Here is a 27,231-nt window from a genome sequence, read left to right as displayed (position 1 = left end):
TGCCCAGGTTTCATGCTGTTGGTTACTTATTATTTGTCCTATAGCAAGCAATTTCAACACAGTCCCAACCTTGTATCAATATTAATATTTTGAAAAAAGTAATTTTCAAACATATATATATATATATATATATATATATATATTATTTTCTTCTCCATCAGGAAGCTTTCAGCATTGACCTGCCTCTTGCAGGAGAGATCCTGTGACGTCATGAAGCTGTGGCTCGACATCGACGATCTGGTCATCAAGACTCTGGCGTCGGCCCACTCGGTCCTGAGTCACAGCTACCACACCTGCTTCCCCCGCCACGCCCTGCCAGGTGATGCACAGTACAGCTAGTAGACTGGGTCTTACCCAAAGGGCTCCTTATTCCTTTGGCTTTCCAGCAAGATTGAAATATGTTTCCTACCTCTACTGCTACAGGTGCCCCCCTCAAACCCGACATACCTTTCTACTTGTAATTATATTATTTTGATTATACTGTACGGTAACCACTACTATTTATCTTATGCTTTCTTTTGCTAACTATTTCATTCTCCCCTCTTTTTCGATTTAAAAAAACCTGTTCCCATAAGCTCTTTCCACTTCCATTTGAGAGAAGCTTATGTTTTAAAGGTGTTGTGGGTTTGATTTTCTCTGTCCAGGCTCAAACTCATCTGGAGCCTGTTTTGAGCTGCTGGGTTTCGATGTGTTGCTAGACCAGAGGCTGAAGCCATGGTTACTGGAGGTGAGATGTATAATATAATACTGAACCAATTCAAATTATTATATATATTATTTCCCTTTGAACTAAAATGATCCAAAAATACTGTCCTGGTCAAAAATGCTGAAGTTCTCCTTTAAGGGCTACTCATGTAAAATGGACTCTACTTGACCGGGTCTCCAGGTGAACCACTCTCCCAGCTTCACCACCGACTCTGCCCTGGACCGTGAGGTGAAGGACCGCCTGCTGTCCGACACGTTGGTCCTGGTGAACTTGACGGCGTGCGACCGCCGACGGGCTGAGCAGAACCAGCGGCGACAGATCAGAGCCAGGCTGCAGCGGGGTCACTGTAGAGAGAGGTATTACTTCTGTTCTACTGTCTCATTCATTTATCTACTGTTCTGTCTGTTGAACTATCTCATCCATTAATCTATTGTTCTGTTTGTTTTACTATGTCATTCATTCATCTACTGTTCTTTTTGTTTTACTTTCTCATTCATCCACCCACTTGTCTGTCTGTTCAACTATTCATTCACTCATCACCTTTGTGTCTATATTAATTTTTATTGTCAAGTTATGGTCAGCACAAATCTGTAATTCAATTCTAATTATGTTATTTAGGGCAGTGGTTCTCAAACTTTTTACCATGAGTACCACCTTAGAAATGATTTGGCTCTCCAAGTACCACCGGAATTAAAATAAAGTGCGTAGGCCTATAACTACATAGAGTTTACACAGAAGGCATTAATATTGATAATACGATTTATTATTCACATAACTTTACCTGACTGAAGCAACCAACTGTCTATAACTCATGTATTGTATTTAAACACTTGCAACGGGATAATACTAACAATTGAACAACTGCTTCAATAGGGCTACCCACCAAATGGGGATATCATCTGGCATATAACATACCAGTCAATCTAGTGAGGTTATTAACAAGTATACTGCATTAAAGCATTCACAGCACTGAATATTAATTTTAACAACTGCAGTCAACCAATCATGTGAGGTACATTTTACTGCATCAAAACATTCAAAGAATTGAACATGAATATTTAAATACTGGAGTCAAACAATCCTGTTATAAGCAATCATGCACAGCAAAGAGAGAAATCATGTGTACTGCAAAAACACTGTAATCAAACTATCATGAGTAAGAACAAGTGTATCATAGAAAAACAACGTATTCAGTATTAAAAAATACTGCAGTAAGTGCCATAAGGTCAGAATATAAACTATGTTTAGGTTTGAAGGAGAATGTAGGCCTACTCAGGCACACATTGAAAATTAGGCCTGCTTAGTGAGAGGGGTACATGTCTGGGTCGATTGAGGTTAGCTTTAGCCTCAGACTTGGTTCAGTATCCAACCTGCTTCCAGCACACGAGATGAGGGTGGATGGCATCCCCCTTTGGAATTAAAATGATCAAAATCATCCCCCTTCTGAAACAGCCATCCCCCCTTCCCATCCCCTGTTATTTTATCAATTAATGTGGAAATATTACCGCTATTTCATTATAGCGGTTTCCTTTTTCAATTCGGCGCAAGCAACGTTACTTTTCCCAGGGACAGATTTGACAGCGATACTTCATTCTCGGGCAGCATGCTATTGCGCAAGCACGCAGGCGTACTTGCGCAATAGTGCCTCCACGAGCTCTCATTCCACACCGTACGAAACAGACACTGGTAGCGTGAAGCAGTCTCTGCATCTCAGACATCGCTTCCGCAGGCAACTCTGTCCCCTTTTCTCCCTTTCATTCCAACCCGTGAGCAACGCTAGTCTCCCTTCTCTTCCGAATGCATTTTTGAAAAAAAAGAATAAGAATCAGTTTCTAAAATCCTAAAATGTGAAGCATGCCTCCGAATCGTGTGATGCGTCCGATCAGCTGCGTTTTTGGGGATAAAATAAGAGCGATGACATGACAGTAGTCATCGCTCTTATTTGCGACCATTTGCGACCAAGAGAAGCCTGGTCGCAAATGGAATGAGAAAGCGCACAGCCTTGTCTGAAAGCGCAGGATATTCGCTGCGTCGCTGCATCCAAAAGTCCAGAAATGTCTGGCCTGAAGGTAGACTTCAACGTCTCGTCACAGGACGATTTTGCACAATTTTTGCTTCCCCTACTCATCGTCACAGGCAGTTAGTCAATGCAGGTTTAAGATCATTGCATATGATGGGTACATGCAAAACATTGTTTTAACGGTTGCTTCATCTTCAAAAAATCGTTCATACTCCGCGTACCACTAGAGGGCGCTCGCGTACCACCAGTGGTACGCGTACCACAGATTGAGAACGGCTGATTTAGGGTAATCAAGGTGTGCATTAGGCATCGGAAAATGATTGCTTTGCAGTCTCACACAATTTCAGTCCATCTATTTCTTTCTATTCCTTCACGGCAATTGAAGTGATGGAGCCTATTTTCCCTGCTGGCTACATAGCTAAGTGGCTGACCAATTACTGTACGCTGACATGGCCAAGCCAGCAAGCCACTCATCATCAATGTGTCCCATCTCGAGGCTTGTAGGCCGTCAATGGTGTAGTTCCCCCATTAGCTTTTGGCAATGACGGACTATAGATACATTTTTCTTTTTTATATCTATGCAGTATTGTAATCTTTTAACCTTTTATTTAATCAGAGACCAGACTCATTGGGATTCAAAATCTCAATTTCCAGAGTGCCCTAGCCAAGGGAGGGTCCAGCATTCATCAACCTAAATCTCATATATCATGAGACAACAATATATTTTGCATAAATAATAATAATGGTGCCCAAGTAACGCAGAGTAACAGGGAGTCTCAAGATGATAAACATGGACAGCTCCAGAGGCTACACTTCGTTCCTTCTCAATTGATTTGAAGACGTCTTTGAGAGTTATTGACACTAGGCACTAGGAGAATGTGACGCTCATATTTGTGAACCAACAGCGACAAGAAATACGACCGGACCAGTCGTCATGCATGCAAATGTGAAATGTAGACCTTACGCTTGCAAAGGAGCGAACCTCAGGGCACCCCACCGATCTGTTGCTTTGGGAACCTGAACCCTGCCTTCTTTGTATGCAGAGGATTCCCTTTCATGTGTGCCCTTGTAGACGGCCCATCAATGAATCAGCAAGGACACAGACGACTGAAAGGGTTGTATTGTCTAACATGGAGATAATGTACACACTTACAACCAGTGGCGGTTTTAGGCACGGGCGAACCAGGCAGCCGCCCGGGGCGCCATCTTTGTGGGGGGCGCCAAATCACATGGGGTGCGCCACGAGCAGTTAAAAAAAATAAGCGCTGCGTAGCGGTTTTCAATGAAGTACAAAACATTGTGTGGGGAATTGGTGTTTTGGCGCCCCCTCTGGCGCACACCTGCTCGTTGAGAAGGTGCCGTGCACAGACGGAATGAAACCCCCACTGAAGTCCGTAGGGTCATGATACAACCCCAATGTGAAATGTGAAAACCAATTGGAGATATTTGATTTGGAGCACACACGTGTTGTTGGTGGTATTAGACACGTTTATCGAGTGTCTATACATGTATTGATCCTTTAATCATTCTAAGAAAGAAAAACATTGATCGTCAGTTGAGGACCTGATTGAAGTCACGTCGGTCACGTGACGACAACAAGGCTCGGGAATATCTTCAATCTGTCTGGTGTATACAGTATATATATATATTTATATATATGTGTGTGTATATATTTATATGTATATATATAAATGACAATCATGACAGAAGCCCAAGAAAACCTCGCCAGCACAACATCGCGATCGGAGAACTGCTCAGTGGCGCTGATGCGGAAGCCAAGAAAGTTCTCAGGAAATACAGACCCGATGTAAGTCACGCCGCTAACTTTAAGGCTGTTAAAAGTCTAAACAATCCTCTCCTTGAGAAGTGTGCAGAGTACATTAAGCTCAAGGTTCGATCCACAGACACCCAGGACTAATTCTATTCCAACAAAGAGGTCCTTGTAGATCGGAAAATTCTCAAGATAGAGTCCTACCTCCCAGACACCTGCGATGAATGCGAGGGCAAATACTGCAACAAAGTGGATGATGACACACCGCCTCTACTAGTGTGCTTCATCTGCTCCCAGGGATCACACAACTGTGAGAAAATTAAAGAAAAACACGACAAGTTCTGCATGTGTCTAGAAGACCCCAACCCCCTACTAGGCCTACATTGGCTGTGCCAAGGCTGTAGGAAGAAAAACGACCTCGTTCTCACACCCAAGAAGTCAAAGACGAGCGAGAAGAAGAAGAAAGACATGTCTCCCCCAAAGAACCCCCAAACACCTGTGGACACCAACCCGGGTAATGGCGGAGAAGAAGAAGAGAAAGAAGAGGAGGAGAAAGAAGACGATGAAGAAGAAGATGAGGAAGACGCCGACACCGCGGAAACATCTTACCGCCGCAGTCCACGGCGTGAAAGATGCCCCGTGCCTACAGAGATATGTGAGAAGTACAAGCTACTAACCTGCCCGCATGGATTAACAGGGAAGCGATTGATCCAAGGGAAACCATGTACGAAGCTTCACACTCCTCGCTGCATAAACTACATGAGGCATGGCACCGACACCAGAGTCGGATGCAGTAGAGGAAGAAACTGTAAATTCTACCATCCTGTACTGTGCAGACACTCAGTCAAACGTCGGGTTTGTACTGTGCAGGGATGTATGTTTGCCCACCTGCAAAACACGAAGAAATATGAATCAGATGCACCTCGACCACAGAGACAAGATCCAGCTAGACGCCAAGGAGGCGATCATCCCCGCCAGATGCCTCCGCCTACATCATCAGTCCGAGAACCAAGATCTCGATGGTAGCAAGCTCCGCCTCTCACAGCTGCTGCTCCAGAAAGATGTGCAGAAGCAAATGCTATCGACACGTCTTTTTTATCCCGACTCCCCCAGATCCTCGACCAGATGCGAGACCAGCAACAAGAGATGCAGATACAGCTGACAGAGATGAGGGCCGAACGCCAGCGACAAACCCTACCTGGACCCCCCCAGTGCCACCAACAGTTGTGGCAGTACCTTCTACCTCCCATCCCCCAAGAGCAGATCCCCATGCAAATGCCTCCCCCACCGACTCAGTACATGAGCTCCAACCCTATCCTGATGAATTCCCTCCTCCAGCAGGCAATGCAGGGCTACAACACAAACCTACCTACTCAAGTCTCTACATCCTAAACGGACAAGGCTTGTCCCCAAAGGCTACCAGCCAGAGCAGATGGAAGATTCCATTCATCTCCGACACCCTACTTAACTGTCCTGGTAGCTCAGTACCCTTCCTAGCAGCATCGGAATCTTGGCTCAAAAGCTACATCCACGATGCACAGGTTGCCATCCCACACTACCACATCCTAAGATGCGACAGAGCGTCCAGAACAGGGGGTGGCACCATGCTGTATGTCCACGACTCCCTCCTCACATCAGAAGTCCAGACCTTTGATGACGGTATCTGCCAGTCAGTTAAATGCGCTATTGAATCCATACACTACATAGTCGCATCTATCTACCGTCCTCCTACCGCAAGCCTCAAGAGCTTCTCCAAGATGATGACTCATCTCCAAACCTACCTTGACGATATCCAGAGTGAAGTCTCAACGATCTATATAACAGGCGACTTCAACTTCCCAAACATAGACTGGAAATCTATGTCGTATGCTATATCCCTCGGCGCTGACAGCGCTGCATCATGCGACCTTCTCCTAGACTTCCTCTCCAGAAACTTCCTGTCACAGATTGTCGACAGTGGAACTCGCCTCGACAACGTGCTTGACCTCGTGATCACCAACGACACCAACAGCATCATAGAAGTGTCCTCATCAAAAACCTCTCTCTCTGACCACAAACTAGTAGAGGTCAGAATGGGATACGACGTCCTTGGTAGCACTAAGACCGCTCCTCCCAAGAAGTTTGAAAGATTCTCGTTCCACTCTCTCAACATCCACGAAGCAGACACAGAAGCCCTCAAAGATCAGATGGGAGACATAAACTGGGTGGAATTATACTCCCACTGCCCCAGGGATGACCAAGGAGCATCATTTGCAGAACTCATCAGGCTCACAGTGCTCCAGCTCTGCATTATACACTGCCCCCAGAAGAACCAGCCTCAGGATCAGACCAAAAGAAAACATAGCCGTAACAGGTCATTACTCTACCGGAAAAGCTGCAAGATGAAAGCTCGCCTACAATGTCTGGAAACGCACCATCCAGCTTCTCCTGAAATCCAGAAGCTGAAGGACAACATCAGCCTTCTCCAGATTGACCTTTGTGATACGATCCTTGAAGAGCTCCATATCAGGGAGCAAAGGGCTGTCGATGCCATCAAAACTAATCTGCGTTACTTCTACAGCTTTGCTAAGTGGTTTGCGAAAGCAAAGAGTAATATTGGGCCGCTGAAGGACAGTTCCAATACTCTGCGTCATCGACCACAAGATATGGCAAACATCCTCCAGGAGCAGTTTTACTCTGCCTTCAGTGACCCAGACTCGCCGGACATCGAACAAACCATGATAACCCCTCAAGGTGAACCAGGTGCAACCATTGCTGACATCAACTTCACCAAAGAAGACATCGAGCTAGCGATTGATGAGGTCGACAACTACGCTGCCACAGGACATGAAGATATCCCGGCAAAGACCCTTTCTTTCTTTCTTCTTTCTTTCATGTTTATTTCAACACAGTCTCACTCCGAGAACGTCAAATACCGACTGTTGGCAAAGGCCCTTTAGCGTCGGTGACTGACGGGAAAGGTACCCTTTTTAGTCGGTCGGTGACGGTAAAGGTACCCTTCGGCGTCTTCTGCATACGGAATGGGGGGTGCCTCACTACGTCTCTAATAGACGCTGTGAGCATCTTTCCTATTGGATAGTTTTTAGGATATTCTTCTGTGAAAATGGCGGACATACTTTTTATCCTGGGTGGAAAATATGATATTTTAGCATAGTTAAACCATTAAAAGTGTTTATGAAAACATTTTTAGCGAGAAATGTGCATTTTACTTTCCTAATCGTCGTTCGGCGAATGTGAAGGATGTTTGGTTTGATAGATATGACGAAGAATATTTCATCGGGCGATAATGGCCGGCGTACAGGCATCCCGGGCTCACGAAAATAGGTGACACTGTCACGTTATTTAATCTATTGAAACGTGATCAGGTACACGTATTTTCTAAATGTTCGTGTCAAAAAGCATAATTTTCAAACTCATGCATATCAATTGAAAGTATTTGTCGTGATTTGTCACTAAGCACGACTTCCATCTAAGGTTCTGTCCGGGAGCTTTCTCCCTATTGTCCCTTAAGGAGCTCCGTACAGAACATTTATTGTTAAAAATTGTCTGTGATAACTAAGAATATGACAGCTTTTCCAGTCTCACCAATATGCGCACAGATCGCACGGTTTGACACTTTCAAAATGCGTGCAGTACATACGCCAAATGACCATTTCGTGTGCATACGATACGCACACACACACACACACACACACACACACACACACACACACACACACACACACACACACACACACACACACACACACACACACACACACACACTGCATTTCGCTGCCATAAATTAATTCATTATCATTCAACTTCAACATGCGTTATCACAGTATAGTGGTGGAGGGATTACGTATGTTGGCCAACCCGGAAGTGAACGTCGCCCTGGGTTCCCTTGACAAATAGCCAACGGGTTTTTCCATTTGATTTTGGATTATTGCAGAAGCACCTTGAAGCACCTCCTCAAAAACTGAAAATAAATAAAAATAACTGTGCTCCAAAGAAAGAAATGTAAACCAATGCATTCCGAATGGGAGTGTTTCTCCGATTTTTCCATGCTACACAAAACGAAATGTAAACCCATGCAAATAAAGACTTCATGGTCATAATCATTTAAATATCATTAATCTCCTGAGGGTGGTATTCTATTTTTTTCAACGGGGCTGAATCCAGTCACTTGACCGTCATGGTTGCTATGGTGGTTGCTATCCACCAGCCCCTCTCATCCTTACATGGCTCTAAAAACCACGCGGCAAATGAGCTGCCGTAAATTGTGTTGTTTTTGTCGTAAACTAGGGTCCGATGGTTAAAAAATAGACGGATATTCCAAGGTATCCTTAAAAGGCAGCTTGGATGTTTTTATTTTCTGCAGTTTAGACTTCTTCTATAACCTATTTTTGAAAGCAAAACACCAACCTCATTGATTTAACGAGGCAGGGTTATTTGAAACAATTTATTAAATAAATATTTATGAGAGGTCATTCCTTCTCCTGAGTTTTCTTCCTATTTATGTCTAGTGTACAACCCTACTGTCCACAAGCATCACCCCCCCCCTCCCCATATGGATTTGGAGAATTGTTGCCACGTCCCAGTAGTGGAGGTATCATATATATGAAAGATGGCATTCAATTATACTGCAATGATCAATTAGGATGCCGAAGCCCTAAAGGAAGTGATGCAATAGGTGACTGGGTCGACGACATTTAAGTAAGCTTTACTTTGAGGTCTCTTATATATCAAAGGGGGTCTCAAAGGACGCATACGCTTCAACCTGTGGCTCCAGCCCTACAGGAAATGACTCGGCAAGTGCTCCATCTCGTTGCACCTGCACCCAGCGGCTCGCTTGCAAGATTTTGGCCTGAAGTTATTCCCAGACCTACACCGTAGCCATCCAACCTGCATATCTGAGAATCAGGCCTTTCTTTAATAATGACAAAATGTATGAGAGAAATACACATTAACTTTTGACTCATAAGCGGCGTGGTGCCGGCTCCTTTTGACCTTTTGACCCCAGACTTCTGGGGGAATAGCTGAATCAATTCATTAGTCAATCAAAAGCATTTAAATATCTTCCCGGTGGCGTAAGAGGGAGAACAAGGTGTCCTTTAACATCTACGCTTCCAGGCGATTGCAACGGTGCCACACATGAGCATATTCGAACATGTTTAATGGTAGTAATTAGCTGTCGAAATTGGAGGCCTTAATCAATAATGAGCAGCTATTGATTTGCTTCCCGATAGAAATTTGTGACAAATGACATGTTATTTAGCCTCTACACGTTGAGTTGAGTCCAATGACACCAAGCATGACACTCTAGAAAATGGTAACATGTATTTTACATGGTACACCTAGGTCTAGGACATGATCTCGGTGTAGCAAGTGGGCGAGCTTGATCTCATTGGACTCAGCTTAACGTGTAGATGCTAAATAACATGTAATTTGTCAAAAATCTCCATCGGGAAGCAAATCTATAGCTGGTCATTATTGATAAAGGCCCCCAAAATCGACAGCTAATTACTACCCCGAAACATATTCAAATATGATCATGTGTGGCACTGTTGCGAATATTCCCATTCACATTATGATTCTTCGTCATAACATCCGACCAAACACCCTTTACAGTCACCAAGCGAGGATTATGAAAGTCCAGGCCCCCCATTCCGGCCCTCGGGGTCCGACCGGGCCAAGTTTCGGTGCGTGGGTCCCAGTTAGGCCTTAAAATAAGGTATTCAAATTTCAGGGCGGTAGGACCTTCCTATCTCAAAAACTGTTTTTCCACCACATTCTGAACCATTAGGTCTTGCAGGTAACACTTCTGAGGGGCTTTGTCCAAATGACGGTCCATTTGGGAAAACTTTTTTTCTCTAAGGGCGAGAACTCCAAATCTCGGATATGTCGTTCTCGGGGCCCCGGGAAATGTGTGTAAACATTTTAGCATCCCTAGCTATCTCGAAAAGGCCGGAAAAGGGGCGTGACCTCCCACAGTACAGTAAATGTACATAAGACAGAGGTTAGTTTCTAGTCCCCATTTTTTGTGGGATGGAGGTGTACATTTGTGGCTTAAGGTGTGTAGTCACAGCTGGCCTGTGGCCACGTTTTTGAAGTCTGGGGTCAAAAGGTCAAAAGGAGCCGGCACCACGCCGCTTATGAGATAACAAAAAGTGAATGTGTATTTCTCTAATAGCTTTTTGTCATTATTAAAGAGAAGCCTGATTCTAAGATATGCGTGTTGGATGGCTAGGGTGTAGGTCTGGGAAGAACTTCAGGCCAAAATCTTGCAAGCGAGCCGCTGGGTGCAGGTGCAACGAGATGGAGCACTTGCTGAGTCATTTCCTGTAGGGCTGGAGCCACAGGTTGAAGCGTATGCGTCCTTTGAGACCCCCTTTGATATATATAAGAGACCTCAAAGTAAAGCATACTTAAATGTTGTCGACCCAGTCACCTATTGCATCACTTCCTTTCGGGCTTCGGCCTAAAGGACAAAGCCCCTCCGAAGTGTTACCTGCAAGACCTAATGGTTCAGAATGTGTTGGAAAAACAGTTTTTGAGATAGGAAGGTCCTACCGCCCTGAAACCTACCGCCCTAACCTACCGCCCTAAACCTACCGCCCTAAGGCCTAACTGGGACCCACGCACCGAAACTTGGCCCGGTCGGACCCCGAGGGCCGGAATGGGGGGCCCTTCCTGCCCTAAACTTGGCCCAGTCGGACCCCGAGTGCCGGAAGGGGGGGCCTGGACTTTCATAATCCTCGCTTGGTGACTGTAAAGGATGTTTGGTCGGATGTTATGACGAAGAATCATAATGTGAATGGGAATATTCTATAAATGTCTTGATATCATCTTTCGTCTCAACACTTCTGCTGCAGCCGCTTAAAGTCTCACTCCGAGAACCTTAAAATATGAATCAATTCATTAGAAGTATGAAAATATCTTCCCGGTTACGTAACGGGGCAAACAAGGTGTCCTTTGACATCTACGTTTCGAGGCGATTGCAACAGTGCCACACATGATCATATTTGAATATGTTTCGGGGTAGTAATTAGCTGTCGATTTTGGAGGCCTTTATCAATAATGACCAGCTATAGATTTGCTTCCCGATGGAGATTTTTGACAAATTACATGTTATTTAGCATCTACACGTTAAGCTGAGTCCAATGAGATCAAGCTCGCCCACTTGCTACACCGAGATCATGTCCTAGACCTAGGTGTACCATGTAAAATACATGTTACCATTTTCTAGAGTGTCATGCTTGGTGTCATTGGACTCAACTCAACGTGTAGAGGCTAAATAACATGTCATTTGTCACAAATTTCTATCGGGAAGCAAATCAATAGCTGCTCATAATTGATTAAGGCCTCCAATTTCGACAGCTAATTACTACCATTAAACATGTTCGAATATGCTCATGTGTGGCACCGTTGCAATCGCCTGGAAGCGTAGATGTTGAAGGACACCTTGTTCTCCCTCTTACGCCACCGGGAAGATATTTAAATGCTTTTGATTGACTAATGAATTGATTCAGCTATTCCCCCAGAAGTCTGGGGTCAAAAGGTCAAAAGGAGCCGGCACCACGCCGCTTATGAGTCAAAAGTTAATGTGTATTTCTCTCATACATTTTGTCATTATTAAAGAGAGGCCTGATTCTCAGATATGCAGGTTGGATGGCTACGGTGTAGGTCTGGGAATAACTTCAGGCCAAAATCTTGCAAGCGAGCCGCTGGGTGCAGGTGCAACGAGATGGAGCACTTGCCGAGTCATTTCCTGTAGGGCTGGAGCCACAGGTTGAAGCGTATGCGTCCTTTGAGACCCCCTTTGATATATAAGAGACCTCAAAGTAAAGCTTACTTAAATGTCGTCGACCCAGTCACCTATTGCATCACTTCCTTTAGGGCTTCGGCATCCTAATTGATCATTGCAGTATAATTGAATGCCCTCTTTCATATATATGATACCTCCACCACTGGGACGTGGCAACAATTCTCCAAATCCATATGGGGAGGGGGGGGGGTGATGCTTGTGGACAGTAGGGTTGTACACTAGACATAAATAGGAAGAAAACTCAGGAGAAGGAATGACCTCTCATAAATATTTATTTAATAAATTGTTTCAAATAACCCTGCCTCGTTAAATCAATGAGGTTGGTGTTTTGCTTTCAAAAATAGGTTATAGAAGAAGTCTAAACTGCAGAAAATAAAAACATCCAAGCTGCCTTTTAAGGATACCTTGGAATATCCGTCTATTTTTTAACCATCGGACCCTAGTTTACGACAAAAACAACACAATTTACGGCAGCTCATTTGCCGCGTGGTTTTTAGAGCCATGTAAGGATGAGAGGGGCTGGTGGATAGCAACCACCATAGCAACCATGACGGTCAAGTGACTGGATTCAGCCCTGTTGAAAAAAATAGAATACCACCCTCAGGAGATTAATGATATTTAAATGATTATGACCATGAAGTCTTTATTTGCATGGGTTTACATTTCGTTTTGTGTAGCATGGAAAAATCGGAGAAACACTCCCATTCGGAATGCATTGGTTTACATTTCTTTCTTTGGAGCACAGTTATTTTTATTTATTTTCAGTTTTTGAGGAGGTGCTTCAAGGTGCTTCTGCAATAATCCAAAATCAAATGGAAAAACCCGTTGGCTATTTGTCAAGGGAACCCAGGGCGACGCTCACTTCCGGGTTGGCCAACATACGTAATCCCTCCACCACTATACTGTGATAACGCATGTTGAAGTTGAATGATAATGAATTAATTTAGTCTTTATTCTGCCTTAGTATTTATTTATTTGGCAGCAAAATGCAGTGTGTGTGTGTGTGTGTGTGTGTGTGTGTGTGTGTGTGTGTGTGTGTGTGTGTGTGTGTGTGTGTGTGTGTGTGTGTGTGTGTGTGTGTGTGCGTATCGTATGCACACGAAATGGTCATTTGCCGTATGTACTGCACGCATTTTGAAAGTGTCAAACCGTGCGATCTGTGCGCATATTGGTGAGACTGGAAAAGCTGTCATATTCTTAGTTATCACAGACAATTTTTAACAATAAATGTTCTGTACGGAGCTCCTTAAGGGACAATAGGGAGAAAGCTCCCGGACAGAACCTTAGATGGAAGTCGTGCTTAGTGACAAATCACGACAAATACTTCCAATTGATATGCATGAGTTTGAAAATTGTGCTTTTTGACACGAACATTTAGAAAATACGTGTACCTGATCACGTTTCAATAGATTAAATAACGTGACAGTGTCACCAATTTTCGTGAGCCCGGGATGCCTGTACGCCGGCCATTATCGCCCGATGAAATATTCTTCGTCATATCTATCAAACCAAACATCCTTCACATTCGCCGAACGACGATTATGAAAGTAAAATGCACATTTCTCGCTAAAAATGTTTACATAAACACTTTTAATGGTTTAACTATGCTAAAATATCATATTTTCCACCCAGGATAAAAAGTATGTCCGCCATTTTCACAGAAGAATATCCTAAAAACTATCCAATAGGAAAGATGCTCACAGCGTCTATTAGAGACGTAGTGAGGCACCCCCCATTCCGTATGCAGAAGACGCCGAAGGGTACCTTTACCGTCACCGACCAACTAAAAAGGGTACCTTTCCCGTCAGTCACCGACGCTAAAGGGCCTTTGCCAACAGTCGGTATTTGACGTTCTCGGAGTGAGACTGTGTTGTTTATTTCGAATATGTAGACAAAACAAAAACAACAAATTTTGCCAATTACACAATAAAGCCATTCAAGAATGAATAACAAAAAACAAAAATAATAATAGTAATAGTAAAAATAAAAAGCTAAAAGAAACAAGAAATAAAAATAAACATTAATGTAAACATATCCGAAAAGGAGTGAGAAGAAGTAAAAACTTATGTACTCCCACCCCTCTTATTACTTACTCTGTATGTTTAATAATAATAATAATAAAAATGAATATAAAAATGTTATGTTATAAATATAACATAACATTAATATATAAATAAATATACACATGTAAGTATGTACATAATATATATATCTACAACATACATTTAACAAGTAACAGTATGAATGTGACACAACAGCGTGTATACACAGTATACCCTCAAGAGCTGCAAGCATGAGATCAGTGTTCCCTTGACCATACTCTGGAAATGGTCAATGAATACTGGAGAAATCCCCCAGGACCTCAAAGCACAGTATATTACCCCGATCTACAAGAAGGGAAATAAAACGGACCCAGCCAACTACAGGCCGATCTCCCTCACATCCCATGTCACAAAGATATTTGAGCGTGTGATTCAGGACCCAGTTGGTTGATTTTCTAGAGAGCAACAAACTGCTATCCCTTACCCAACATGGCTTCCGGAAGGGACGCAGCTGTCTGACCCAACTCCTACAGCACTACGACAGCATCTTTCGCAACCTCAACGAAGGCTTCGAAACCGATGTGATATACCTCGACTTCGCCAACGCCTTCGACAAGGTGGATCACAACATACTACTGCAGAAGCTACGGCATCCGAGGTAACCTCTACAAGTGGATCAAAGCCTTTCTCTCAAATAGGACTCAGACCGTGGTAGTCGACGGTCACCACTCCGATCCTAAACCTGTTTTCAGCGGTGTCCCACAGGGCTCGGTACTAGGACCGATCCTGTTTATCATATATATCAACGACCTCCACAAAGTTGTTAAGAACTGCGACCCTGGTAGTTTTGCAGATGACACCAAGATCCAGAGAAAAATCGACATCTCAGAGGACGCAGAGATTGTCCAAGAAGACCTTGACAGCATAATTGAATGGTCCAAGAAGAACAACATGGTGCTACACCAGGACAAGTTCATGTTGCTTCGGTACAGGACAAACAAATCTACCATGCTTGACGAGCTTCCCTTTACATCACATCTCTCGGAGTACGCCACACCAAGTGGGCACATCCTTAAACCCCAAAAGTCTGCAAGAGATCTTGGTGTAGAACTGTCATCCGACTATAAATGGACCCCTCACATCAACAAGATGGTGGCTGGTTCTATAAAGACTGCTTTATGGGTTCTTGGAGTCTTCAAAGACCGCTCCAAACCTGTCATGCTTCAACTTTACAAGTCACTAATCCGAAGCAGGGTAGAATACTGCTGCCCCCTTTGGAACCCTGTAAAGGTGTCAGACATCCAGACAATCGAGGATTTCCAGCGCAACTTCACCCGGCGCATCGCTGGAACAGGGGAACTTGACTACTGGGGGAGACTCTCTGCGCTGAACCTGCTATCCCTGCAGCGCAGAAGAGAGAGATATATGATCATTCATGTCTGGAAGATCCTCAACGAAACCACACCCAATGACATCGGGATGCAGTTCACCGACAATATGCGGCTTGGAAAGAAGGTCAAAATTCCCGCCTTCAACAAGCATGCTCCTCCGTCCGCTGTGAGCCTATATGACTCCTCCTTTGCTGTCCATGCTGAGAAACTATGGAACATTCTCCCCCACTCCGTGACCTCAGCAACACAGCTATACATGTTAAAAATTCTGCTGGGAAAATTCCTCCATGAAATCCCGGACAAACCTCCTGTCAAGGGATACCATGCAACACAGAATAGGAACAGCATTATAGACTGGTGAAACCAGTCCGGTGGCCTGCAGTACATTCGGTGGCCATGTTGATCTCAACAGAGGCAATAAAAAATAAAAGAATATCATGGGCATCATTTTTAACGGTAAATGGTTTTGCCACCATTTGGGGGGCCGTGTTGTGGAGGGCCGTGTAGAAAGAGGTTTATTGGTCTTCCACTATGTGAGAACCACATGTTTTTTTCTTCTCTTAAAATCTCCATCCGAGATCTACTGTCTTTGCAACGTTTCTAGAGTCAGTTCTCAATGCTCTCGTTGTCCTCATTGCTGACCACCACCAACACACTACACAACAAGGAACTGTTCTGCGTGTGTGTGTGTGTGTGTGTGTGTGTGTGTGTGTGTGTGTGTGTGTGTGTGTGTGTGTGTGTGTGTGTGTGTGTGTGTGTGTGTGTGTGTGTGTGTGTGTGTGTGTGTGTGTGTGTGTAGCATGGAGGAGCAGGCTGTGGAGGACGCACAGCGGGAACAGAGGGTTCTTCGGTACGAGGACGGCCACCTGGGAGCCTACCGGAGGATATTCCCCAGGGAAGGCGGCGACAAGTACGACAAGTACTTCCTGCACAGCTCCTCGCTGTTCCAGGAAACGGCTGCGTCCCGGGCCAGGGAGAAGTGTACCAGGTAGACACATCGCGCTGCAAATCACCTCAGCTCGGATGAGGATGGACACAACACTTGTAGTAGGGCTGCTCGTTTATGGAAAAAGTCATAATCACGATTATTTTGGTCAATATTGAAATCATGATTATTCAAAGCAATATTTTTGAGTTTGAAATCTTAAACATTTAATCTGCGTTTTGTAACTGAGAACTTTGAAATTTGCCCTTAAAAATGACATCTGATGTTAAAATAGAAAAGGTTCAAATCGAAAATAATGTACAAATATGTATTATCTGTCCTGTCTCCATCGTTGCCACGTGGGCAACGATGGAGACACCTGGAGAGGCGTGGTGGGGAGGAACGGCCTCCCTGATCTAAACCCGAGCGGTCGTTTGTTATTGGACTTCTGTGCTAGTCATGGATTATCCATAACAAACACCATGTTCGAACATAAGGGTGCTCATAAGTGTACCTGGTACCAGAGTACCCTAGGCCGAAGATCGATGATCGATTTCGTGATCGTGTCATCTGATCTGAGGCCGCATGTTTTGGACACTCGGGTAAAGAGAGGGGCGGAACTGTCAACCGACCACCATCTGGTTGTGAGTTGGATCAGGGAATGGGGGAAATTTCCGGATAGACCTGGTAAGCCCAAACGAGTAGTGCGGGTGAACTGGGAACGTCTGGAGGAGGCCCCCGTCCTAGGTATCTTCAACTCACACCTCCGGCTGAGCTTTTCTGGCATTCCTGTGGAGGTTGGGGGCATTGAGCCGGAGTGGGCGGTGTTCAAAGCCTCCATTGCTGAAGCTGCGGTGGCTAGCTGTGGCCTCAGGGTCTTAGGCTCCTCAAGGGGCGGTAACCCTCGGACACCGTGGTGGACTACGGTGGTCAGGGAAGCCGTCCGACTGAAGAAGGAGGCCTTCCGGGATATGATATCCTGGAGGACTCCTGACTCGGTTGCAGGGTACCGACAGGCTCGAAGGGCTGCAGCGGCTGCCGTGTCGGAGGCTAAGCAGCGGGTGTGGGAGAAGTTCGGAGAGGCCATGGAGAAGGACTTTCGGTCGGCACCAAAGTGTTTCTGGAAGACTATCCGGCACCTCAGGAGGGGGAAACGGGGAACCATCCAAGCTGTGTACAGTAAGGATGGGACTCTGTTGACCTCAACTGAGGAGGTCGTCGGACGTTGGAAGGAACACTTTGAGGAACTCCTGAATCCGAATAACACGCCCTCTATGTTGGAGGCAGAGCTCGAGGTTGATGGTGTTTCGTCGTCAATTTCCCTGGTGGAGGTCACTGAGGTAGTCAAACATCTCCGCAGTGGCAAAGCCCCAGGGATTGATGAGATCCAGCCAGAAATGCTAAAGGCTCTGGGTGTTGAGGGGCTGTCATGGCTGACACGCCTATTCAACATCGCGTGGGAGTCGGGTACAGTGCCAAAGGAGTGGCAAACCGGGGTGGTGGTTCCCCTGTTCAAAAAGGGGGACCAGAGAGTGTGTGCCAATTACCGGGGTATCACACTTCTCAGCCTCCCTGGTAAAGTCTACTCCAAGGTGCTGGAAAGGAGGGTTCGGCCGATCGTCGAACCTCAGATTGAAGAGGAACAATGCGGTTTTCGCCCCGGACGTGGAACTACGGACCAGCTCTTCACTCTCGCAAGGATCCTGGAGGGGGCCTGGGAGTATGCCCATCCGGTCTACATGTGTTTTGTGGATCTGGAGAAGGCGTAAGACCGGGTCCCCCGGGAGAAACTGTGGGAGGTGCTGCGGGAGTATGGGGTAAGGGGGTCTATCCTCAGGGCCATCCAATCTTTGTACTCCCAAAGCGAGAGCTGTGTTCGTGTTCTCGGCAGCCAGTCAGTTTCGTTCTCAGTGGGTGCTGGTCTCCGCCAGGGCTGCGCGTTGTCACCAATCCTGTTTGTGATATACATGGACAGGATGTCGAGGCGTAGTCGTGGTGGGGAGGGGTTGCAGTTCGGTGGTCTGAGGATCTCGTCACTGCTTTTTGCAGATGATGTGGTCCTCATTGGATCATCGGCCTGTGACCTTCAGCACTCACTGGATCGGCTGGCGGCCGAGTGTGAATCGGCTGGGATGAGGATCAGCACCGCTAAATCTGAGGCCATGACTCTTAGCAGGAAACCGGTGGATTGCTTACTCCGGGTAGGAAATTAGTCCTTAGCCCAAGTGAAGGAGTTCAAGTACCTCGGGGTCTTGTTCGCGAGTGAGGGTACTATGGAGCGTGAGATTGGCCGGAGAATCGGAGCAGCGGGGGCGGTATTGCGTTCGCTTTACCGCACCGTTGTAACGAAAAGAGAGCTGAGCCGCAAGGCAAAGCTCTCGATCTACCGGTCGATCTTCGTTCCTATCCTCACCTATGGTCATGAGGGCTGGGTGATGACCGAAAGGACGAGATCGCGGGTACAAGCGGCCGAGATGAGTTTTCTCAGAAGGGTGGCTGGCGTCTCCCTTAGGGATAGGGTGAGAAGCTCAGCCATCCGTGAGGAACTCGGATTAGAGCCGCTGCTCCTTTACTTAGAAAGGAGTCAGCTGAGGTGGTTTTGGGCATCTGGTAAGGATGCCCACTGGGCGCCTTCCTTGGGAGGTGTTTCAGGCACGTCCAGTGGGGAGGAGACCTCGGGGAAGACCCAGGACTAGGTGGAGAGATTATATCTCAACACTGGCCTGGGAACGCCTCGGGATCCCCCCGTCAGAGCTGGTCAATGTGGCCCGGGAAAGGGAAGTCTGGGGCCCCCTGCTTGAGCTGCTCCCCCCGCGACCCGACCCCGGATAAGCGGTCGAAAATGAGATGAGATGAGATGAGATCCAGGAAGAAATATATATAGTTTCAACTTGATAATATTAGTTTGGAGATTGTTTGACTCAAAAATCAAAATCATGATTAAAGTTAGATTAATTGATCAGCCCTAACTTGTAGTATAGCACACTGATTTGCGATGAGTCGTGATCCCCAGTCACGAATCATGTGCTATGCTACAAGTAAAGTACGTGGTTCATGACGTGCGGATCCCCAATTCTCTCAGCTAGCCTATATTATTATTAATATTCCTCAACCCAACTTGGTTCTTCATGGTCTGGTCTCCGTATGTTTTGAAACACTGTTTTGTGGAACTTTAGATACATGTCAGAAGTGGGATTAAGCATCTTGCTCAAGTAACCCTACACATAGAATGCGGACATTGGGGAGCTAATAAAGTAGCTTTCGGCTCAGTCAACAACCCCAGCCAGCTCACTATCCTACCCCTAACTGTTTATCACAAATATAATGTTTTTCAATGCTTGGTTTTGGACTAGCCGAGTGACTATTTGTAGAGTGCTTAAACGTTGCATGGCCACTTGGTGGGTGACAATGCCCTGATCTATGCTCTATCCATTGATTGTCCATGTGGGGGGAGGGATCGTGTTAGGGTTGTAGAACAGATGTTGTCCATCTCACTTTTATTTGCCTTTTATTTCATAGCTAGCAAAAAAGAAAACATGATTCAAACATGCATTTGGATAAATACATTAAATCCACCATCAATGTATTGCATTAGAAAGAGTTTGATTGGCAATGCAATTTGTAGAGTGCTTGGGAGTGCAGCAGCCCACACACAAACACAGACACACGTGCACGCATGCATGTACATACACACACACATGCATACACACACATACACACACACACTCTGCACATACGTATACAAAACACTTAGTTGCACACTTCTATTTTACTCTTTTTAATCAAAGCATTTTGCTTAATTGCTTTGCGTCTGTGTTGCTTGCTCCGACTGAATGTGCTGCAATGGCATTACCTCTGCATGAATGCCATCGTCAGTGTCTATAAAAATGTAGGCTCACGTCATAAAAAAAGAAATGGATTAGTCTCAATCTTTCTGCTGCTCCCGTTCCTCCGCCGTCCGCCCCGTGCTTTCATCTGACCTTCTTCTGCACCAACATCTCCAGGATCTCTGGCTATGCCTCTCTCTGTCTCACTATCTCTCTGTCTCCCCCCCACCCCCTCCCCCTTCAGGGAGCAGTTGCAGGAGCTGTATGAGAAGCAGCAGAGCAACCGAACCATCGCGGATCGCTGGCGGGGGCTGCAGGGGGAGTCGGCGGGGGAGAAGCGATGTAGGACCTCTCTGTCTTCCCTTCCCCACCACACGAAAACTAACACGGTGCACGGATCTCCTTCTTTATGAGCTACACTGTCGCTTCTGTCAGCCCCGGTCATGTCTAGCTCAACTACTACTTTAATGCGCATTTTCTGGGTTAGGGGTTTTATTCCCGCTCGGGCTGTGCCTACATTATAGACTGTCACAGCACTGTGAGATGCTTTGGTTAAATGCGGCAATGAAATGATATGTTTTTGTATATTTATTAATATTTTTGTGAATGGTCTCTTTTCACAATTAGTCCGCAAAGTCAACAGCGGGCTAATTCATACTATGTGTGTATGTGTGTGTGTGTGTGGCACATTAGCATGCCGGGAGTACTCCACACTTACTGCCGGCGTTGCCTGCGGCAACAGTCTGCTGGAGGAAAGAGGAAGTAGAGGAGGAGCAGAAGCGACTGCGGGAGTTACGTCTCCGTGAAAACCTAATAAGAAACCTCGGTGTGGCCAAACAGGTCAGCAGCAGTGACGTACAAAGACAGGTTTTATGGTCGAGGCTGCGTCAGGCCAGCCGTGTAAGGGATAATGTATAGCGGGACATAACCCTTGAAGGGGTTTATGCCACATTAATGACCTGCTCGCTGTACATTATCCCGCTTATTACAAGGCTCCATACTAAATAAATCATTTGTTTGACACAAAATAGAATGACTACAATTTATTTTATTGATTTAAAAATGTATTGATTGCTTCCGCTAAGAAAACATTGTCCCTTAGATACGTTTGGAAATGCCTCCGTAGCAACGGTCTGTTATACATAGCAGTGGTGATAACTATTTATTTGTCATGTGTTGTCTTTATCCATCCGACAACCATAGACTGTAAAAATGTGGAAGAAGGGTCCTTCATTGCTTCAGATTTTTGAAAACAGAAGCACAAAACATTCACATATTTGCAAAATGAGGCTGTGAATTCCCCTCGCAGTACTCAATGGGAAAAATCAAATTCAATAACTTCCTTTCATCACTTATAAATTAAATAAAAACAAAATTAAACATGTATTTGCTATTTATGAAGCCTGAAACCGCATTTTTCCGGTTGACTTAGAACAGGGGTGTGTCTTTCAGCATCAAATCTTTGGCTTTTACAGGCCGTTAGAGGAACTTACTGTTTTTCGCCCCTGCCAGGGCTTCACAAACAGGTGCTATCGGCTGCCGCTTGCCCCAAACATAACATTAAAGGTGACATATTATGCCACCAGGTGTGAGTGTGGTTAGCCGTTACAAGCCGTCTTGAAAATCGGCCTCTTGTGACATCACAAGTGGGCATGTCCACCTAGATGTATGACGGATAGATGAGCAACATTTGCTACAGTCCACTGGGTAGGCTGGTAGATTGATCTATACAGCACACATCTAGATGGACATGCCCACTAGTGATGTCAGAAGAGGCAGATTTTAAAATGGCTTGTAACGGCTAAGCACACTCAAACCTGGTGGTATAATACGTCACCTTTAATGTTGCTTACTTATGTCTTCATTTGTGGCAGTTGTACAACATGTTCCACGACGCGCCGTCATCCAAACAGGCCAACGCCCCGCTGTCTGTCCTGACCGAATCCCACCTGCTTCTCAGAAGGATGACCACCATGGTAGGACAGCCAAGCGCTAAAGCATGGATGGAAATATTCATGAAGGAAATGAATGAAATGGCGAAAAATAACACTTTCACACTCAATGTTGAGGTGGAAAGATGAGATGAAAGTCTGATGAGATCAACTAGCAAACCCCCCTTGAATAGAGCTATGATAGTGTAATTGAACTGTATTATACATATATGTCACTGATGCACACGTGTGTGAAAATAAACTTCACACACTAAAGTTTTTTAGTTGCATGTGTGTTGTCTATGTTCCATTATTTTAATGCAAGAAACAAGAAAAACAAAATACAATTGTGGCTCTCCCTCTGTCTCTGTTTCCTCCCAAGCTGGAGCCCTTAAGATCTGATGGAAGGAGCTTTCAGATTGTGCCCACTCTGAGCGTCAGTACTGAATGTGGGATGGACTTTGCCTCTCTGAACCCACCATCACATCCAATCTCCAACCATCTGCCCCCAAGCGGTTCCCCCAAGCGGTCCAAGCCCAAGTCTGAGCCAAGCCTTTATCATCGTCAGCAGCAGCACCATCCTCCCATCAGCACCGACCAGAACCCCCAGCCAGTCCCGCTAAACTCCCAGAACCCCCAAGGTCCGACCCAGGCCATGAGTGAGCCCCACATCAGAGCTCAGTACCAACCCCACCCGTGGGCCCCCCAGCAGCTGTTCGGCCCAGACTCCCAGGGCCATGCCCAGCTCCGGGTTCCCACTCCAGGCCAGACTCACCCGGGAAAACCCCTAAGACCACAAGCCTCCGCCGCCGTAAGTGAAGGGAAGGGGAATAGGTGGCGAGGGTCAGGTGCTTTTAGGTCTGCTAGAAGGTCAGAGGAAAGTAGGTCACATTCGGTGCCCAATTTGTTGTGATTGATTTCCTTTGACCCTTCAGGTTTTTGTTTGTTTCAGGCATTGCTTAACAGCTGTGTTGTACAGACCAGTGTAACCGTGAAGGCCAGCAAAAGACATGCCTCACTACCCAGTAAGTCTTACCTGTAGCCTAACCAAATATCCTAATCATGACCTCCCAGGGCTCCAGCTTATCTGTTTTCAGATCAGAGTCAAGCCCAGTATTGAAAACATTGTTCCCTGAAGATGCAATGCATCTCTCTCATCCTTCCTGTCCCATCACAGCCAGTGGGTCCTTCTGTAAACTAGGGTCCACGAAGAGTAACTTTGCAGTGCGAAGATCTCGTGGCCATACAAACTCATGGCACCCCTCTCAGCTGGTCAGTTTAGAACTATTGTTTTTATTCACGTGACTCATGATCGAGAAGCTGTTTGTTTGATAGCTGTGATAAGGATGATAATGCTGTATTGGGTTGTAATGGACATAAAAAAACGTAGATGACTCATATGCAACCAATCTTTTCTCATCAATAAGATGATAGAAATACAAACTGTTCATTAAGTAGTATTTTGAATGATTGAAATATTTTATATCTGTTATTGTACTCAGGTTAGACACAAATGTGACATCGAAAAAAATGTTGGTTCGACCATTTGGGACTCAGTCATTCTCCATCAACAGATATGTCCCACAGGCGTCTATAGCGACCTCCACATTGTGTCTGGTCCCGCCCCCATCAATAAACGACCCAGCCAATGTCCCATCAGGCACAGCAAAACCCCCAGATGTGGGTAAGTAGTGAGTTTGTGTGTGCACACATGCTATAAAGTGTTCCTCTATCCTCACTAGCAATATACTTTATAACAACAACTCTTTAGTTCTGTTGAACTTTGACCATCTGTATAATTAACGGTCCATATTAATACTTAATTAAGAATCGATCTGAAAGCGTCTGGTGAGCATCCAGAATTTTTTGGTAAGAGAAGAGTCTTAAAGGCGACCATTGTATCACGAGGTGTGAGTGTGATTAGCCATTAGAAGCCGTTTGGTCTTCTGACATCACAAATGGGCGTGTCCACCTAGATGTGTGCTGGATAGAACAGTCTACCAGCCTACCTAGTGGATTGTAGCAAACGTTGCCCATCCATCCATCATACATCTAGGTGGGCAAGCCCACTTGTGATGTCAGAAGAGTCAGATTTTCAAGACGGCTTGTAACGGCTAATCACACTCACACCTGGTGGTATAATCTGTCACCTTTACCCTGCGTTCACACCAAAAGATGCAAAAAGATGCCGCGCAGCACGATCCCATTCAAAGTGAATGTAGAGATGCGTAGCGGGTTTGCTGCCGGACCACTTGCTGACGAGAAAACCGGCAGCAAGATTTGATTTGCGGCGCGGCGAGATTTGATTTGCAGCGCAGCACGCCCGTGACCGCTGCCGGGCACGGGCGTGCTGCGCCTGTGTTTTGCATCCCCTTCAAAGCTGCATCCAGAAAGGCATGGCATGCCGAGCAGGCGATTTGTTACGATGGCCCATTGTTAACAGTAGGTAATGTGTTTACGTGGGTGAATAATTTAACTGTTTTGCACCACTTTACTATCTCTTGTAAACCAATCCTATGGATGGATATGGATGGTAGGGGTGTGTGTGTGTGTGTGTGTGTGTGTGTGTGTGTGTGTGTGTGTGTGTGTGTGTGTGTGTGTGTGTGTGTGTCACTGAGCTGAGCCAAATGCCTGGCCAGGGGAGGAGAAACTTTTGCGGCGCAGCAAAGGTTTTGCGGCGCAGCAGAAGTTTTGCTACGCTGCGCCGCAAAACTTTTGCTGCGCCGCAAAACTTTATTTGCTGCGCCGCAAAACTTCGGCGACAACGTGTACAGGCAGCAAATGCATCTTTTGGTGTGAACGCAGGGTTAAAGGTAGGGTTAAAGCTGATATATGAACTTCAATTTGACTTGTGTAAAAGGCAGTGGAACAATATGTTTGTTAGCCTTTTACAGAGATAGATTTGTGTTGCTTTCAAAACTCACATCTTTCGACCACCGTCCAAACCCACAGCACCAAACGGTGATACCTCCCTGGCCCCATGCTCTGAGGCGCATGGACCAGCATTAGGAAGCATTTCCAGAGACGCATCGCCCCCACCCCCCCCCCCCCCCCCCCCCGAAGATGTCCCAAGGAGAGAGCGACTTTAAAAGAGCCAGAGAGAAGCAGGACAACACCAGACCTAAATATCTGCATTTTTATCATATTTTTATTCATTTTTATGTTTATATCTTGGTGGATTTATTAGACAAACATGTTTATTGTTATGTATGCTGGTGGGAAAATAAGTGCTTTAGTTTTAAATAGTTTCATTTTGTTATAAATGAATGAATTATTTTGTAATTATTATGGTATTACTGTGTAGTTGTTGTTGTTTTATATTGTTAGTCTTCTCCAACTCAGGAATGTGTCATTAGAATATCAGGAAATTTGCAACTGATTGATATTCCCCAGTGTTCTGTTGATCTTGCTTCCTGCTGTCAACAACAGGTTTGACCGAAGGATGCATTTAAGTAGTTCTCCTGCACTTTTATAGGGTTTCCTGTTTGGAGGGCTTGAATTGCTTGAGAGGCTGTCTGTGGTCATCTTAGATATATAGAATACAAATAATAAAAGACCACCGTACTGTTGTTTCTCAGTTACATGTCTATATCTTTCAATTAATTTTATTGTGAACGTATGTTATGTCACAGACTGTGTTACACATTATCTTATGGTCGCAACATGTCAGCAGAATATACCCGTCAACATGGAGAAACAAACCAGTTCTATTTCATGTAGGCTTCGCCGTCTAGGCTTCGCCTTATGGGCTTGTCCCGTGCGCATGCTCGCGCGCACTGAAAAATTTCAACTATGCACCAATCAACTTGGGCACCGCCTACATTTCCCACGGCACCGTGTATATAAGGCGGCGCAAACCGCCGCCCATCCTCCCTTTTCTTTCAGCGATTTGTACTGATCAACGAAACCGAAGATATGACTTCCAAGATGACCGGTGGCAGCGGCGTGGGCGCTCAGCCAGATGGCTATAGGGTGGCGGCCGGACGGCGTGTTTACATAACCTTTGGTTCACCTGCTTCTATGAAGCAGATTCCCTTTGAGCTTCGTGGGTGGGCTGGAGACTCATTACACGAACCCGGAGATACGCTTGTAGTTTCCTAGTTTCCCACATTATCCCCTCTACCTCCCTTCTACAGTCTGTGGAAGGTGAGGAGGCGGGTCTGCGTGCTGTGGTCACAGCCAGCGGACAACGCACGGTCATGAGTGCTACGGCTACATGGCTCGTTGCCTGTTCAGCGGACACGAGCGCGGCGTCTAGACAGCTCGCTTTTTGTACAGCGACTAGCTCTGTAACGTCTACCACTCTCGCTGAGCCTCCTCCCTTTCATGGGATGCCCCCCTTGGTCCACACACTGTGTGGAGGCGGTAGGGGCCGAGGAATATTGGTTATTCCTGGACAGCGTTCCTCAGCTGTCAGCTCGTCCTCCCTCCGACCGCTATGCGTGTTGGCTAGAGCGGTGCGTTCTACCATCGTGGTTGGACAACACGTTGAGATGGGGTCATCCCATACAGTTCAAGCACCGTCCCCCACCCTTTATGGGGTTGGTGGAGACCAGGCTACGGAATCCAGCGGCAATCACGGCTCTGGCAGCAGAGGTGGTCCGTCTCTTGGAGAAGGGGGCCATCACTGTTGTCCCCCCCCAGGAGTCACACCTAGGGTTTACTCCCGCTACTGCCTGGTTTCCAAGAAGTCAGGGGAGATGAGACCTATTCTGGATCTTCGCGTGTCAACAGATTCGTTGCCGCGAGGAGATTCAGAATGCTCACTATCAGAGCGCTGCTCCGATGTGTGAGAGAGGGCGACTCGT

The 27,231-nt window shown here is 45.8% G+C and overlaps 1 protein-coding gene across 6 annotated transcripts in view; it reads left to right on the top strand.

The window, feature by feature from the left end:
• The window catches only part of ttll6 (tubulin tyrosine ligase-like family, member 6), a 63,180-nt gene extending 37,176 nt beyond the window's left edge, over window positions 1–26,004 (top strand). For 5 of the 6 annotated variants that reach the window (XM_060072672.1, XM_060072663.1, XM_060072654.1 and 2 more), the window contains 12 exons: window positions 162–319; window positions 645–727; window positions 887–1,062; window positions 16,540–16,728; window positions 20,737–20,881; window positions 21,186–21,332; window positions 22,367–22,468; window positions 22,806–23,234; window positions 23,376–23,448; window positions 23,562–23,695; window positions 23,998–24,107; window positions 25,376–26,004. In XM_060072672.1, coding sequence (XP_059928655.1) covers window positions 162–319; window positions 645–727; window positions 887–1,062; window positions 16,540–16,728; window positions 20,737–20,881; window positions 21,186–21,332; window positions 22,367–22,468; window positions 22,806–23,234; window positions 23,376–23,448; window positions 23,562–23,695; window positions 23,998–24,107; window positions 25,376–25,388 — 1,759 coding nt within the window. In that variant the 3' untranslated portion in view covers window positions 25,389–26,004. The remainder of the gene's footprint in view (window positions 1–161; window positions 320–644; window positions 728–886; window positions 1,063–16,539; window positions 16,729–20,736; window positions 20,882–21,185; window positions 21,333–22,366; window positions 22,469–22,805; window positions 23,235–23,375; window positions 23,449–23,561; window positions 23,696–23,997; window positions 24,108–25,375) is intronic. The other variant, XM_060072681.1, reaches the window with a different exon arrangement.
• Window positions 26,005–27,231: the final 1,227 nt, after the last annotated feature.

Source organism: Gadus macrocephalus, chromosome 2, assembly GCF_031168955.1.
Source record: "Gadus macrocephalus chromosome 2, ASM3116895v1".
Lineage (NCBI taxonomy): Eukaryota > Metazoa > Chordata > Actinopteri > Gadiformes > Gadidae > Gadus > Gadus macrocephalus.
The sequence above is the reverse complement of the archived record's forward strand: the minus strand, read 5'-3'. Positions and strand labels throughout refer to the sequence as shown.